Source organism: Trichosurus vulpecula, chromosome 7, assembly GCF_011100635.1.
Source record: "Trichosurus vulpecula isolate mTriVul1 chromosome 7, mTriVul1.pri, whole genome shotgun sequence".
NCBI lineage: Eukaryota > Metazoa > Chordata > Mammalia > Diprotodontia > Phalangeridae > Trichosurus > Trichosurus vulpecula.
The window spans coordinates 60657863-60675176 of NC_050579.1; the positions used below are offsets into that span (position 1 = coordinate 60657863).

Below are 17314 nucleotides of genomic sequence, written 5' to 3' on the forward strand. Positions count from 1 at the left end.
AAGAACTCTGGAAACAAGAAAACACGGATCACAAGTCCAGTAACAATTTCTTGCTGCACCTGAGTCTCGTGGACACCTATTGGCAATCTATGGCATGCCTGCGTGGACTATTCTTATTTTTATTGTTCAGGAACTACATGTCCCTTCTCCACCCACAGGTGTCTAAATTCTATGCTTTATACTCTCCTTTGCACAATCAAGTTTGTTGTCAAGAAACACAAAGTAACTAGAACATCTCTGCTTTGTGTATTTCAGAACTATTTAAGTAGACAGAAATAGAGAGAGAAGGATGGGCAGGAAAGGACTACCAAGGAGGGAAAGCCAAGCAGCAAAATGACAATGGAGACAAGTGGGCCAAGGTGGAAAGTGGTGACTAGGGAATGAGCAAAGAGGTGTCTACTACTGACAGTGGTAGGGGAGGCAGGCAGTGCTTAATTCCTTCATAAATTCTGGGATCCATGATTTTACAGGTCCGAGCCCTCTCTTCACCAACACATCACAGATGCTCTAACACTAGGCACACAGTTTTCTAGAGTTGCTGTGATCAAATCAATTCATCAACCTTTTGGCCAACTTAGTGATGAACCTCTTGGTACTTCCTAGGCTGGTCATCAAATGCCAATCAATAAAAGAGGCATCGCTGTCACAACCAGAAGTGAACAAAGTCAACTGCAGATGTGTTTTGACCAAAGTGGAGTCCAGTGAAACTACCACTTTCTTATTCTGGAATCAATGGCTTTCCAAACACAGCCCAAGATCACATTAGTTTTATGGCTGTCATATCACACTGCTAATTTGTATTCAACTTGCACAAATATCTTCCTAATCATCCCTCCTGCTGCCTGTACCAGTGAAATTGACTTTTTAAACCCAAGTGTAAGCCTTTTCTTTTAGCCCTACTGAATTTCACACAAGTAGCACTTATCAGGATGGAATCTGGTCCTTTTCAGAAAATGTAGCTACCCTATTGATAAACTAGCATAATATGCCACATAAGTTAAATATCTATTCAATGAGTCACTTTTGTCTCACCCTCCAAAACGCATCAGATTTACAACACAAAGTATTAATCAGATTTGTTCTCACAAATGTTTAGAAATTAGAGTACAGAAAATGCAATGGGGGTAGATACTCCAAGCCAACTGTACCCTGCCTATCTTTCAAAGGACAATCCAGTCTGAGTCCTGAGGTTAACTGCCTGAGCCCCAGTCACTGCTGGACCAGAGTAATCTGAATGAGTCCAGAACCATCCTTATCTAATCTTGGGATTTGATTATAAGAATCTGACAAAATGTCAATATCTGAAGGCCCAGGGACAACATTATCCTACTTTTCTGTTTTGTTACTGGGACAAACATTATAAACTATTCAATACCTGGTGATTATAGAATGTTGTGTGGATCAGAAGATAACCATGACTTTCAAAATATATAACCCCAGGGCTTTGACCATTCCTAATACAATTTATACTGTTCTAACAAAGGATTCCCTCTTTCCCCTCCCCAACTCTGCCATGAAATATGAAAATAACAGTACTTTAATGCTGAAAGAGTACTGTGAGGTAGATAGTGAATTATCATCCCCATTTTACAGATGAGGGAACTAAGACACAACAAATAACTTCTTCAGGATCACGAGGGTCAGAGCCAGGACTCAAATCCAGGTCTCTTGATTGAGTCTGACACGTTCTAAAAATGCTTCTGAAACTAGTATCAATATGCTTATTACTTTATATATGTGTGTGTATACATATATAGACACACACACATACACAATAATGTGGCTATTGAGACCTATCTTCGAAGACAAATATAACCACCATGTCTATCCACACTAACCCTTTCCTCCTCCCTGACAATCACACCCACAACTATTTAGAGGCCAGAGTAGGAATGAAACTATAATCTGTTCATTTTTTACACTGTACACGTGAAATGTTCTGGTTTGCTCCATGAGTACTGTGGAAAGCCACAAACCTTTACATTTATACTAGTCCTAGAAATGCCCCTAACTCCTAAGAGTCTTCAGGACCAGAGAAGACTCGGGTACTATTTGGTTTGACTAACATTATTACTAGGCACAGATCCATAGAAAAGCCTTTGGTGAGAACTGAGGATAATTTCTAGAGGCATTTGTTCCAGTGTTCAATTTAATTCTACATACATTTATTTAACACCTCCTGCGTATAGATACAAATTTGGATAAAAAAAAATGGTCCCTGACCTCATGACCTTACAATCTAGTAGGGGCAATATGAATTGGGTAATACACTACTTGATAATATCATAAAGGTATGGAACAAAGTATTATATGAGGTCCAAGGAAGGTCATTCTCAATAGAGACCAGAGAAGGTTTCACTGAGAAGTTGATGTTTGAACTGGGTTTTAAATGAAGAAAAGGAATTCAGAGGCAAAGGCAGTACATTCAAGGTAAAGGCATAGATATAGGAAAGTGCAGGTCCTGTTCAGAAGACAAAGAGTCTTCAGTCCAGTTGGCTGCAGAATATTTGGAAAGGTGAGTAACATGAGATAAGACTGGAAAAGTAAGTAATGTAAGACTGTACAGAACTTGGAGTACAAAACAAGAGTTGAACTTGACTGGATCACTGGCAAGGGAGCCACTGCTGCCCCTGGAGTAGAGTGGCATACCCAGATTTCTATTTCAGTATTTAATAACACTTGGTCACTGTACAGCAAGCACACGTTTGTCAAGTGCTTCACATACATTCTTCAATTCGAACCACACAATGATCCTGTAAGGCAGGGCTCTGTAAGCACTGTCCCCATTTTACAGATGAGGAAAGAGGCTTATATAGCTAGGGTTAAGTGTTAGGATTTTAGCACAGGTCAAGTCCAGCATATTACTTTCTATCTTACACTCCTACTTTAAAACCCTATAATATGCAAAGTCCTCTGCCAGAAGCTGGGGTCACAATCAATTTTTAAATGACAGTCTCATCCCACAAAGAATTCTGCTGCAGGGTATAAAATGTACATAAATTAATTATAATATAAAGCAGAACGTGACAGGGCAAAGGATAACAGAGAGTTGCCCCAAAGTTCAGGAAAACTGAGCCTTGAGGGAAAAGAATGATGACGAAAGGCAGGTATAAGGAAAGGGTGATTCATAGCAACAGAGAACAGAAATGGGGGACATGGGAAATAATCCGCTAAGTTTGGAGAATAGTAGTCCAGTTTGGCTGGAGCTGAGTAGTATGTGAAGGAAAACAATATGAAACACGACTGGGAAAGCATGGTGGAGCATCAGGAATATTAGTCCACTAGCGGCATGAAGGATGGGCTGGATGGAGAAGAATAGAGGCAGGAAGACATTTTTTTAGGGCTACTGCAATAGTCCAAGGAGATGGAAATGAAGACTCGTATTAGAGTAGTAACAGGAGGAAACACAGAAGAGGGGAAAGGACGGAAATGATAAAAAGCAAAAGTGGAATCATTTGGTGAGTGATGAGAGACGACTGAAAGGCTTCAAACATAATAGAGATTAAGTACCCCAGGTATTGTTAGCCCTACTTTACAGAAGAGGAAATGGAGACACACAGGCTAACTGATCGCCTAGCTAATAAGATGCTGAAGGCGGAACCTAAATACAAGTCTCCAATGACTCCGGTGCTTTTTACAATACATCATGCTACTTTTCTTGACTGAGAAAATAAGTGAAGGATGGTACCTTGGACAGAAGTAGTAAAATTTGAAAAGATAACATGCTTGATTTTAGACATGTTTGGCTTGAGTTAACTGTGGGATACCAGATTAAGATGTTCTATAGGAAATTTTTGTTGAATTAATTGACTGTATAAAACATTATGCATACAAAGACAAAACTGAAAAGATCCTTGTTCTCAAGGTTCACTGCAGCAATAAAAAATGTATGCAAATAACTACACAGAAGGTAATCTAAAGAGGGAAAGGGCATATAATTGAAAGCTTCTTCAAGGAGATGAACAACTAAAGTGAACCTCAAAAAAAAAAAGGACAAGAATCTTGAAAAGCAGTGTTATAGGCACAAGGCCTAACTTGTACAAATGTATGATGGAAGGAGAAGGAATGTAAAATTCAGGATACCACAGTCCAGCTTAATAGAGTACGTGAATAACGTGAGATATGGCTACAAAAGATAGGACCCAGAGCTTTCGACGTCAGGCTAAGTTTGTATTTTATTATAGGAAACACCGAAAGCGTTTCAACAAGTGAAATGTGGTTAGATCCATGCCTTAGGAAGATTGTGGCAGCTAAGCCTAGAATTGATTGAAAAGGTAAGAAATGGGAAGCAGGAGTCATTATGGAGGCTTTCACAACATTCCAGGTGAGAGGTGACAAGCCTAAACTTGAAATGACGTATGAATGATTTGAGAGATATTTTGTAGTTAGAATCATAAGGCTCTGCAAGACTATGGAGAGGTGAGGGAGAAGACTCAAGAATCACTCTTTAGTTATGAACCTGGTGACTGGATGAGAGTAGTGCCCCTCCTAAATCTGTGAAGTTTGAAGGAAGGGAAGGGTTTAGCAGGAAAGATGATAAAATTCCAGTTGGGCCATGTTGAATCTGAGAGGTTAATGAAACATCCAGGTAGAGGTATTGAGCAGGCAACTGGTAATGTGGGACTGGAGTTCAGGAGAGATAGGATACTATATATTGGGGAGTTATCTAAGAAGAGATGACAATTGAACCCTTGTGAATTGATGAGATCATCAAGGGAGAAAGTGTTAAGTGAGAGTTCCCAGGACAAAGTCTTGAGGGGAGCCCAAGGTAGATGATGAATCAGCAAAGATGCAGAGAAGAAATCAGAGGAGATGAAGATGGAGAGGGGGGAGGGGGATGGAGGGATCAGAGGGAAAAAAAAAAAACCCAGCTCTACACAGACACGTTTGGGAGCCTTTGCATTGAGGTTCTTAGTTAGCTATTTTGTGTCCATTTCCTTATCTGAAGTCAGATACTATCAATGATACTATCAATGAAGAGAATAAAAACCACAACCAAGGGCAGATTCTTGGGGGAATAACCACCTTGTGGGTATTGGAGTCAGGAAGAGGACTGAGACAAGAAAGGTGTCAGAACCAGGAGAGTCTGGTATTTCTGAAGCCAAGGAAGGAGAAAGTTATACAGCAGAAGGTAGTAATCAGCTGTGGCAAATGCTTAAAAAAAAAGTCAAGGACTGAAAACAGGCCATTGGATTTGGTAATTAATTTTATTATTATCGCTCATGTTCCTTTAGCTTTTCCAGAGCGAAGGAAATCAAGTTATTCATACATGACAGGGGTACAAAAGTAACTCAAAGGTTGATGTAAAACTGTGAAGCTCTTAACACCAGTACTCGGCTGGACTTGGTATGTGACCTTGAACCAGTCCTCAACTGCTCCATTAGCAAAATGAAAGCTCCTGGTTATCACTAGGCGGAAGAATAATTAGTCATCATGAAGCACTCGGTTAAATAGTTGCATAAAGGCTGAACAATAAAACTCAGAAAGGGCAAAGTTAATGAGAACCATAAGGACATGTTTACAAGCAAACAAAAACCCACCACATCCCTGGTAGAGATTGAGTAGCCTTTTGCTAGTGGACTAGTAGCCTCTGAAGTCAGGAGCACTTAGCTTAGATTACTAGGTTATGTGTATTAGCACCCAGCCCTTTCAGGCAGAGAGACTTACTCTCAGTAAATATACTTGTAAGTTACAAGTACAAGGAACCTAGGTGAGCTTTCAGGCAACTGAGATTCCCAGGGTGCCTGTTAGGTTAAAGGACAACAGCACCTAACTCTGTGACAAGTATTCAAAGGGCCTAGTGGGGAAGAATAAGGCTCTAGGAAGTTAGGATACCAGGGGAGGCATTGTTACCAGGCTGCCAGCACTGCACTGTGCTGGGATCCAGAAGACCTGGGCTCTAGCCTCAGACCCACCATTAAGTAGCTGGATGACTTTTCCCAAGTTTCCTCCTCTGCAAAGTGAGGGGGTTGAACTAGATGATCTCTAAGTTCTCCTCTGCCTCCGTAATTCTAAGGTACCTCCACAGCTTTACCACTGACTCATCTCAATGCTTTAACTAAAAATAAACATTCTATTTGTAAAGGGACAGTCACTCAAATGAATAATACAGAATACAAAGGGTTACAACCCCATAGAACAAGATTAGGCTTCCAGAGAGCACAAAAACACAACTCCTTCAATCCTTTTAAAAGAAAACATAGGCTTTCCCCGAGTAAGACCTTATTGGAGAACAGATATAGCACACACAATGAAGGCTTTGTGCTTCTTAATTCAGTTGCTGAATTGTAAAATAGAATTCCTCCAAAAAATAAAACGGGAAGGCTCACTGCTTTAAACCAGATCAGGTGCAGAAAAGCCTCAGAGACTACTATGTAGTATTCCTGCAACCCCTGCTTTGCTGAGCTTATGCGAATACTGCAGCCGGGGAAGGTTTATAAAGAGAGAGAGCCTTGAAACATTTTTGTCTTTATAAGGGAGCTGCAAGCACTGACTTACGCTCCACCAGCCTCAGAAAATCACCTCTCTTCTGCGCATCTTCTTTTGTTTTGAGGTCAGGGTTGAGTGGAAAGTCAAGCCACAGCTGGCGGCTGCTCTCCTGCATCAGCCCCGAAAATCCTCCTAGTCAGTGAGTTAACTGGCCTAAAAACCCACCGATTTCACCCGAGAGCCAAAACGAGCCAGTGTCCTTTGAGTTCAACCCACAAAGCAAAAACAAGTAAAATAAATAACTATTAAACTTGTTCGGCCTCAGTAGGTGCAACAAGGAATGAATCGTTCCTTACCGCCCACCCCTCCGACCTCCCACACCTTACCACCCCCTGCCTCAAGCTCGGTCTTTGGGAGGCACAAAGTGGGTCTCTCGGATCCCCCCGGATCCAGGAGAATATCTGTAGTTACTAAAGGTTAATTTCATAGTCAGAGGAACTAGCAGAACACGGGCGGGGAAATGGTCGCGGGTCTCTCCTCTCTCCAAGCTTTCCTCACCTTCGCCTTCGTAAAAGAGCCAGCGGGGTGCAAACGGTCTTCATTCCTGGCTCCGGGCTACACCGCGAGGGGCATCGGCCTGGGGCATCCGAGTTTCCGCCGCCAACCCTCCCCCCACCCAAAGCAACCCGAGTGGCGATTTCGGCCACCCCTGCCTACGCTTGAATAGGAAGGTCAGCTCTGCAGCCTGCAGAGCCAGTGCAGACTCGTAGATGAAGGAGGAGGCTACCCAAGGAACCCGACCCCCTCCCCTCCCCGCCCACCCCCCATCCCGGGTCCGGGAGCCCCCGGCCCAGGGGGCAGCGGGAAGTCGGCCACAAACGTAGAAGCCGACCTGGCGGTCTGGGAGCGGATCGCCGCGGAGCGAGCGGCCGACGGCGAGGAAGGGACAAAGCCCTCGAAGGGACAATGGGCAGCGAGCGAGCGGGGCCCGGGCCGGTGGAGCGGCGGGCGGCCCGCACACGTCAGCGCCGGGGGCCCTGGCTGCGTCACCCCGAGCTCCCCCGGCTCCGGGCCCGGCCCACCCGCGGCGCGCTTCCACCCGGGCCCGCCCGCCCCCGCACCTTCTTGGGCGCCTTGGTGACGGTGGCCATGAACGAGTACTTCTCGGCGTCCTCCTTCTCCTTGGCCTGCTTCAGCTCCTCGCCGACCCCGACGCCGGCCACGGGCAGCGGCATCGCATCCGGCACCGACATGCCGGCCGCCAGCCCGCTCGCGGTCTCCGCTAGCTACTCACGCCGCCCCCGGCCCTCGGGCCTCGGGCCTGCCCGCACGCCGGGCCGCCCAAAGCTGCCGCCCCCGCGGGGCTGGGCGGACACCGGAGCCCGGGGCTCGGCGAAGCGGACGCTGAGGTGGCGGACCGGCGCCCCGTTCGCTCCGCGGCGCCTCGCCAGCCAGAGAAGCGGCGCGCTCCGCTCGGCCCGCGCCGCCTCCGCTGCACGCTCGCGCGCTGCACGCAAGTACGCACTGTCAGGGCAGAGGCCGCCGGGGGGCGCGTCAAGGACTGGCAGCCCCGGGGAGCCGGCGCCGAGGGGAAGGGAGGGGAAAGCCTCCGGGCGGCGAGTGACGCCAATACGCACGCGCCTGACGCTAGAAACCGCTCCCCGGCTCCTCCTCCTCCTTCTCCTCCCCTCCCCCCCGCGGCAGTTGGGGCGTTCAAAGGGGAAGAGTGAACTGATCACGGAGAGGCACCAGGTGGCGCGCTGAGCCCTCGCAGGAGCGCCTTGCACCGGGGTGGGCGGAGTTACAGCGCACGTGTCTTAAAGTCCCGCAGCCTGGGGACCGCTAGGACTTGTACTGGGAGGCAGTGATTTCTCCCCAGTCTAAGGGAACAACTTACCTGCCTATCCAACCCCTCCCACCACTCCGGGCATGCAAGTTTCCGGAAGTCAGTCAATCAACCAGCATTTATAGATCGCCTACTGTGTGCTAGACATTATGCTAGGCGCTGGAGACGAAAAAACAAAACAATCCTGCCCTCAAGCAGCTTACAGGCTTTGAGGGAGACATCACTTCAGTATCTAATTATATGAAATGTACAAAGTATAGAAAGGAAAAATGCAAGTTCATGGTGGAGAGGAGGAGGTACAGGAAGCTGGAGGAAGATCATTCCTTCTGCCACCCCCTCCTCTTTAATGAGCTCAGGCAAAGACAAAGAGGTCACTTCATCCGCCCCAGCCAATGGCCTCTTCTGTCTCTGAGACCCTGCTCTTGAGGGCTGCCTCTGCCTATTTCTTAAGCCTGATTTCTCCACAGTCATTTGTCACTACCTCCTCCCACCCGTGCCTGTTTACAACTTGAGGCAGAGCTGACTTTTCCCGCAGCCCACTGGGAAAGGGTCTGAAGGGCCAGAGGGTGGGGAGTGGAGGAGAAAGTCACCGGCTTGGATAAGCTGGTGCACCCCACCCTAGCACGAGGCACTGTCAGCCTCCTCCACATCTCGTCTGGTCTGGTCTGGTCTGTGGGCGCTGAGTGCACATACATGCTTGTTGAAATCATCAACAAATGCTTACTGAGGGCCCAAAGGACTGGGGTCCTATCCTAGAGATGCTACAGCATCATTTCTGTTCTTTGTCAAGTCGAAGAGGAAGAACATAGATGCATATATACATAGGGACCGATTCCCTCGATAAAGGAGACCATACATAGTGTATGCTCTACAACTTGACTTAATATGGATTGGATGGTGAAGGTTTCTATTTGCGTGGGAGGTTGTACACATAAGAACCAGCCTCAGTCATCCATTAGCCCAGTGGTTCTCAAACTTTCTGACTCAAGACCCCTTTACATTGTTAAAAATTAGTCCAAAGAGCTTTTATATAGGTTATATCTATCAATATTTACTGTGTTAGAAATAAAAACATTTTATTAAAAAAACAAAGAGCTCTTATATGGGTTATATGATTGTTTACTGCATTCAAAATTAAAACATTCTAGTATTATTATGAAAACAATTTTGACCTAGAAGACCCCCTGATTCTCAGGGACCCCTCTGGCTGTCCCCAGACCACACTTTGAGAACTCCTGGTTTAAAGCGACTTGAGAGTGTTTTGGGTTAAATGAGTTTCTTCATATAAGGTAATTGAAAAGAAAGTTGGCTATGAGGAAAGGGTCAGTGTGGCTTAGTAGGTAGAAAACATGCTCCAGAGCCAGGAAGACCTGGGTTCAAGTTCTACCTTTGTCACATACTAGGTGTGTACCTTTGGGCAAATCACTTAACCTTTCAATGTTCAAAGCAACTTTCAAAAACTGTAAGTTTTAGAAGTGCCAGTCTACACTGATAAAGGATCAGGATCCGTAAAAGATAAAAGGATTAAGTTGCTTAACCTCCTTGGCCTCAGATTCCTCATCCATAAAATGGGGGGGGGGGGTTAACTGAGGTCTTTATATATCTATGATTCAATTTTATATGCTTGAAATATATACCCTGGGACCACTCCCATAACTCTCAGTCACAGAGGGTGGTTGGCTACCTTAAGGTTCTAAGGATAACCATAAGAAGCTGAGTTTCTAGTACTGCACTGTTAATCATGAGCCCCCACCAGTGTGCTTTCCATTGATTATTAGCCAGTATCTTCAATTAACTTTTTAGCAAAGGTTTTTACTTATATGACATCGTAAGAACAGTTGGTGCAAAAAACCCTCTAAACTGGGGTGGGGGTAAGAGTGGGACACTCTATCATCTTATATGCACGAGGTCTCTTGGGGAGAGTGGGTGACAACTCAGAAAACAAATGAGACACATGCGTAAGGAATACATACAGCGAAAAGTTACCTTACAACTCCCCTACTGGAAATTCTTTCCTCTTTTGTGTAGTATTCATGCAATTCATTTCAGGGCATAATATAAATAATGGATGAATCTTGTCTGCTGGGCTGGCTCCTCAAAGAGAGAGAGCAGCATTGCTGTTAAGTTGATCCAGTCTGCTCTTAGGCCATTCCTCTACTGGGCCAAGGTCACTTTTCCATTGCTACTGATGTTCTCTCCCCAGATTCTGCTTAGATTCTAGGAAACAAGAAAATACCGGCTGTCACCCTGAGACCTCTCCAATTGTAGAAAGTTTACAAAATCACTAAGTATGCTCATCTCAACGTTGCTGCTTGATTACTTCCCAACTCTTGCGGCTCTAGTGTACACAGCTGCTGACTATGGCCACTGATGAGACCTCCAATAGAAGCTCAAGATCATGACTTTGGGGGAAAGGGAGAAACTCTTGCCCCAAAATGATTCTCTTTCAGAAACTTGGATGGAGCTCCTTTACTAGTAAACTGGCCTACTGTAGGAGTTTTTGATTCCAAATTGTCTTGAAGTCTTGTATGTAGGCCCAGAGGTGTGTCCAATATCTTAGAAAATCTAAAGATATTTCTTGTCTTTATCCAATATCAAAGCATGTTATTTCCCTCAAATCAATTAAAGACTCGTTCACATCTGGTTTATACTTCTGATTGATTGAGTCAATGGGCCTTTGGGGATTATATTAGTTGGGGTTAGACATACTTATAATTACATGATTGTCATGTGACTCCTTTATTCAAAAATCATCAGTGACTCCCTATTGCCTACATAATAAATCCCATATCCTGGTATTCAAGGCTTTTTGTATTCTGATTCCAACTTCCTTTTTTCCAACCTTTTTTCATACTATTTACCTTCACATGCACATTGTGGCCAAACTAAATTATCCTCTGTCTGGTCTTGCTTCCGAGTCTTTGGTTAACATGCTCACATTATTCCTCGTGTAGAATCAAGCTCCTCCCTCCTCCCACCAACTTGGAATTAGGAGACTCAGGTTAACATGTGGGCTGGGATACTTGCCAGTTGAGTCATCGAATCACTTAACCTTCATGAGTGTTTATTTCCTCCTTTATTAGCTGGATATTATACGATAATCTTCACAGAATGATGTTTGAACCTCAAAGTACTATACAAACTTGAGTTATTATGGCTATTATCTCTTCTTATTAAAGTTTCTCCCATCCTTCCAGGCTTAACTCATCCAGGACGCCTTATTCATCACAACCCCTAGGTGAAAATAGGATCTCCTTCCTCAGATTTCCCATGGTACTTTCTCTGAATAACTTTACATTTGTAACTCATGGACCAGTATCTCAGACTCTGAGCTTACAGAGAGTAGGTTCAATCTTGGGAGCTACCCCACTAAAGCATGCGGTGGGAAGAATGCTAGATTTGTAGTCACAAGTCCAGGGTTCAAACCTTGATTTTGCCATTTTATTACCTGTATGACTTTAGGCAAGTTCCTTAACCTTTCTTGGGCCTCAATTTCCTCGGCTTTAAAATGAAGAAGTTGGACAACTTGTGGATAAAGTACGGAGCCAAGTCAGGAAGACCTAAGTTCAAATCCTGCCTCAGACACTTACTAGATGTCTGTGAAGTCACTGGACAAGTCGCTTAACCTCTGCCTCAGTTTCCCCAAATGTAAAATGGGGATAATAATAATACCTACCTAGCAGCGTTGTTATGAGGATCAAATGAGGTAAAACTTGTGCTATCACTTAGTATAATGCCTACGTAAATGTTAGCTATTCTTATTCTTTTTCTTATTACTAGGCGTGTGACTCTGAGCAAGGCACTTAACCTCTCTCAGCCTCAGTTTCCTCGACTGTAAGATGAAGATAATAATAGTACCTAGCTAGCAGAGTTGTTGTGGCAATATTTGGTAATATTTGGTAGGTGTTTAGTACAATGCCTGGCACACAGCAGGTGGTTAATAAATGCTTGTTCTTTTTCCCTTCCTTTCACATCTGTATGGTACCTTCTGTGATCCCATGAAATCTATTTATCTTGAGCTTACTTTGCCTCCACCCAGGGTTAGCTCTGAACAATCTTAGAATATGCCTTGAACACGGCTAATGCCTAAGAGCTTCTTCTACCCCTAAAGGCAACCCAGGTGATAATGTCTATATCAGGTACAGGTCAACCTTTATTCCATTCCATAAAAAATGCAGAAAACCTCTAACGGACACATTCATAAACAATCAATACACTTTTCCCTCTCTGGCAAGTCTTGCCTTTCCCTGGGAGCGGGGTGGGGGTGGAGAGGCTGTTCTTGAGTCCTTCAGACATATGTTATTGTTGATTCATTCAGTCATGTCTGATTTCTTCATGAACTCATGGATCATAGCACGCCAGGCCCTTCTATCCTCCACTATCTTCTGAAGTCTGGCCAAACTAATGTTTATGGTTTCCATGACATTTTCTATCCATCTCATCCTCTGCCTTTCCCTTCTCTTTTTGCCTTCAGTCTTTCCCAACATTAGGGTCTTTTCCAATGAATCTTGTCTTTGGCCTAAGTGGCCAAAGTATTTAAGCTTCAGCTTCAGTATTTGACCTTCCAGTGAATAGTCTGAATTAATTTATCAATATTGACTGATTTGATCTTCTTGCTGTTCAGGAGACTCTCAATGGAGTGGCTAGATGGTGCAGTGAGTAGAGCACTGGCCCTGGAGTCAGGAGGACCTGAGTTCAAATTTGACCTCAGACACTTGACACACTAGCTGTGTGACCCTGGGCAAGTCACTTAACCCCAATTGCCTTGCCTTCCCCCTTCCAAAAAAAAAAGAGACTCTCAAAAGTCTTCTCCAGCACTGCAATTTGAAAGCATCAATTGTGTGGTGTTCAGCTTTCCTTATAATCCAACTCTCACAGCCATACATTGCTACTGGAAAAAAACAAAACTTTGACTATATGAACATTTGTTGGCAAGGTTATGTCTCTGCTTTTTAGTATGTTGTTCAGATTTGCCATAGCTTTCCTTTCCAAGGAATCTTTTAATTTCATGGCTGTAGTCTCTGTCTGTAGTGATCTTTGAGCTCAATAATATGAAAGCTTGCACTGCTTCCATTTCTTCTCCCTCTGTTTACCAGGAAGTGGTGGGACCAGTTGCCAAGATCTTAGTGGGTTTTTTTTTAATATTAAGCTTTAAGCCAGCTTTTACACTCTCCTCTTTCACCCTAATCAAGAGACTTCTTAATTCTTTACTTTCTGTCATCATAGTGGTATCATCTGCATATCTGAGATAGTTGGTATTTCTCCCAGAAACCTTAATTCCAGCTTTTGATTTGTCCAGTCTGGTGTTTCAAATTATGTACTTTGCATACAGTTAAATAAATATGATGACAATATACAGCCTTGTTGTACTCCTTTTCCAATCTTAAACCAGTTAGTTGTTCCATATTTGGTTTTAATTGTTGCTTCTTGGCCTGCATACAGGTCCTCAGGAGACAAGTAAGATGATTTGGTACTCCCATCTCTTTGAGGACTTGCCACATTTTGTTGTGATCCACATAGTTAAAGGATTTAGTGTATTCAATGAAGCAGAAATAGAGGTTTTTTCTAGAACCCCCTTGCTTTCTCCATAATCCAGGAGATGTTGGCAATTTGGTCTCTAATTCTTCTACCTCTTTGAAAACCAGCCTGCTTTTCTGGTAATTCTCAGTTCACATATTGCTGAAACACAACTTGCAGAGTCTTAAGTGTAACCTTGTTGGCATGTGACATGAGAGCAATTGTTTGGTAATTTGAATGTTCTTTGGCATTGCCTTTCTTTAGGCTTGGAGCATAAACTGATCTTTTCTAATCCAGAAGCCACTGTTGAGTTTTCAAAATTTATTGACATATTGAGTACAGCACTTTAATAGTATCATCTTTTAGAATTTTTAAATAGCTCAGCTGGAATTCCATTACTTTCACTAGCCTTACTGTTAGCAAAGTTTCCTAAGGCCCACTTGACTTTGTTCTCCAAGATGTCTGGCTCTAGATCAGTAATCACACTTGTCTGTGTATTCCTGCCATCTCTTCTTAATTTCTTCTGCTTCTGTTAATTCCCTACCATTTTTGTCTTTTATCATGCCCATTTCTACACAAAACTTCTCCATGATATCTCTAATTTGCTTGAAAAGATCTCTTGCCTTTCCCATTTTATTGTTTTGTTCCTATTTCTTTGCAATGTTCATTTAAGAAAACTCAATGTCTCCTTGCTATTATCTGGAATTCTTCCTTCAATTGGGTATATTTTTCCCTTTTGCCTTTCCCTTTTCCTTTCCTTCTTTCTTCAGCTCTTTGTAAAGCCTCATCAGACAGCCGCCTTGCTTTCTTACTCTTCTTTTTCTTTGGAATTTTTTTTTTTTGCTGCCTCCTGTGCAATATTGCAAAGTTCTGCCCTTAGTTCTTCAGATACTCTATCTACCAGATCTAATCCCTTAAGTCTATTCATCATTTCCACTTCATATTCATAAAGGATGTTATTTAGGTCATACCTATATGATCTGATGGTTTTCCCTTTACTTTGATCAATTTAATTGTAAATAAGAAGCTCATGATCTGAGCCACAGTCACCTCCTGGTCTTGTTTTAACTGATTATACAGAGCTTCTCCACCTTTGGATCCAAAATATATAATCATTCTGATTTCAATATTGGCCATCTGGTGTCCATGTATAGAGTCACCTTTGGGTTGCTGAAAAAGAGTTTTCTATGACCAGATAGTTATTTTGACAAAACTCTATTGGTCTCTGCCCTGCTTCATTTTCTACTCCAAGGCCAAACTTGCCTGTTATGGCAGTTATCTTTTAATTTACTCCTTTAGCATTCCAATCTTCTATGATGAATGCGACATCTTTTTTTTGTGGGGGGGAGTGTTATTTCTAGAAGAAGAACCGTACAACTTTGGGCCCTTTGACTTCAGTGATTAGAGCATAGATTTATATTACTGTGATGTTGAATGGTTTGCCTTGGATTTGAACGGGTATCATTCAGCTGTTTTTGAGATTACAGTACTGTTTTTCTCATTCTTTTATTGACTGTGAGGGATACTCCATTTTTTCTAGGGGATACTTGCTCACATCAGTGTATGTAATGATCAACTAAGTTAAATTAACCCATTCTCATCCACTTAAGTTCACTGACACCCAAGATGTTTAAAATTTCCATCTCCTGTTTGACCACATCTAGCTTACTTTGGTTCATAGATCTTACATTCCAGATTCTTATGTAATATTGATCTTTACAGCATCAGACTTTTCTTTTGTCACCAGACACATCCACAGCTGAGCTCCTTTTTACCTTTGGCCCAGATGCTTCATCAGTACTGGAGCTATTTGTAGTTGCCCTCTGCTCTTCCCCATTAGCGTATTGGACACCTTCCAACCTGAAAGGTTTATCTTCCAATGTTATCTCTTTTATCATTTTAGCACTGCCATGGGGTTTTCTTAGTAAAGATATTGGACTGGTTTGGCATTTCCTTCTCTAGTGTCTGAACTCTCACCCTGACCTATCCATCTTGGGTAACCCTGCACAGCATAGCTCCTTGAGCTACACAAATCCCTCCACCATGACAAGACAGTGATCCAGGAGGGCTTCAGACTACTACCACCACCCTATGGTTCTAGCTCCCCTCAGAAGTGAAATGAACTTAAGGATGATAGTGTGGCAACTCCCAGATATTTTTGTGAGTCTTGCATTAGCCTAGAGACCCATATAGGCATGATGCTTAATGAAGCTACTCTGAGGGCTTGGGCTTCCTTCAGAAGGGAATGAACTTGGGTTTGCTAAAGGAGACAACCCTCCCCACCTCTTTCTCCACCCTATCTCCCATTGAGGCCTGTACTGTCTGAGTAACTAACGATAAAAACAGAAGGCAATGCTCATGTTTTGTGCTCCTTCATCTCACGGCTTAGACTCCCCTGTTTCTCCTGCAGTTACCAGGGTCTTCTCTCTGAGAGGCTGGTGATGCCCAAAATCTCCTTGTCTCCAATTAGAAGACAACTTCAGACCTCCTCATGTTTCTTCAAGATGCTAATACTCCCCCCAAAATTCCCCCTTCTCTTTCTAGAAGTTTATATTGCAGAATTGGTCTGCCTAGAAAGTCCCCTTTCCTCCATCCCAGAGACCAGGGTTCAAAACTCCCACAAGTTGGACCATGTGGTTCCCCTCTCCACTGCTGCTGTCTCTCAGGCTGACATTTGTCCATTACTTCTCCAAGACTGAGACCAGGAACTTTATGTTCAAACTTGGGCTGTGTGGGTGAGCGAGCATTTGAAGATCCCATGTGCCTCTGTCCTAGGTAGCCATTATTGGCTTCTTCTGGGTGAGAGTTAGAAGTGAAAGCTCATCCTGTGACCAAGGTCTATTCTGAAAAGGAAACGTATAAAATAGTGAAATGTTTTCAATATTTTGTAATAAAGTCTTCCTTTCTAAGTCACTTTGTAAGCTCCTTGAAAATAGGGCATGTGTCCCATTTATGTTTTATACAGGACAGTGAGTGGTCCCATATGCAATAGTCCATTACATAGTACTTCATCCACAATCTCTCCTTACTAAGTGGAGAATGTATAAACCCTTCATAGGAAGATGCAATAAAAATCCCAAAGTCTCCTCTTCTAGCAAGCTCATTGGGTTGATGGGAAACTCCCCCAGTCATATCCCCTCCCTCCCACCCCTCCCAAGCCCCTCCCCCCACCACACACACTTAATACAACTTCTCTTTTCCCAAAGTTATTTTGAAGGTGTATCTTTTTCTCACGTTGCAACAGTAAGCTCCACAAGACCAGGGCCTCTGTGAGATCTCCTGCTCTCAGGATCCAGCACAGGCCCTTGTCCCTGAGAGCTACTTAATAAATATTGGCTGAATTGAATTTTCTCACTCATTTCTTCAGAGTCACCAGAATAACTCTCCTTGGTTAGGAGAAAAGTATACTACAGGCATCCAGAAAAGTGTCAATCTAATCTTGAAAATCTAAGCTGAGGCCAACAGGTGAGGGTAGCAGTAGTAAAAAGCAAGTAAAAAGAAGTAAGGGGTTATAAGAGGGAG

General features: G+C 43.5%; 1 protein-coding gene and 1 pseudogene across 2 annotated transcripts in view; both read right to left on the reverse strand.

Moving 5' to 3' along the window:
• Positions 1-7958, reverse strand: part of AHCYL1 (adenosylhomocysteinase like 1) — a 48010-nt gene extending 40052 nt beyond the window's left edge. The window contains exon 1 of one of the 2 annotated variants that reach the window (XM_036766644.1): positions 7551-7958. In XM_036766644.1, the coding sequence (XP_036622539.1) occupies positions 7551-7682 (132 nt within the window). In that variant the 5' untranslated portion in view covers positions 7683-7958. The remainder of the gene's footprint in view (positions 1-7550) is intronic. The other variant, XM_036766643.1, reaches the window with a different exon arrangement.
• Positions 7959-10485: 2527 nt separating this feature from the next.
• LOC118857532 overlaps positions 10486-17314 on the reverse strand; it is a 75750-nt pseudogene continuing 68921 nt past the window's right edge.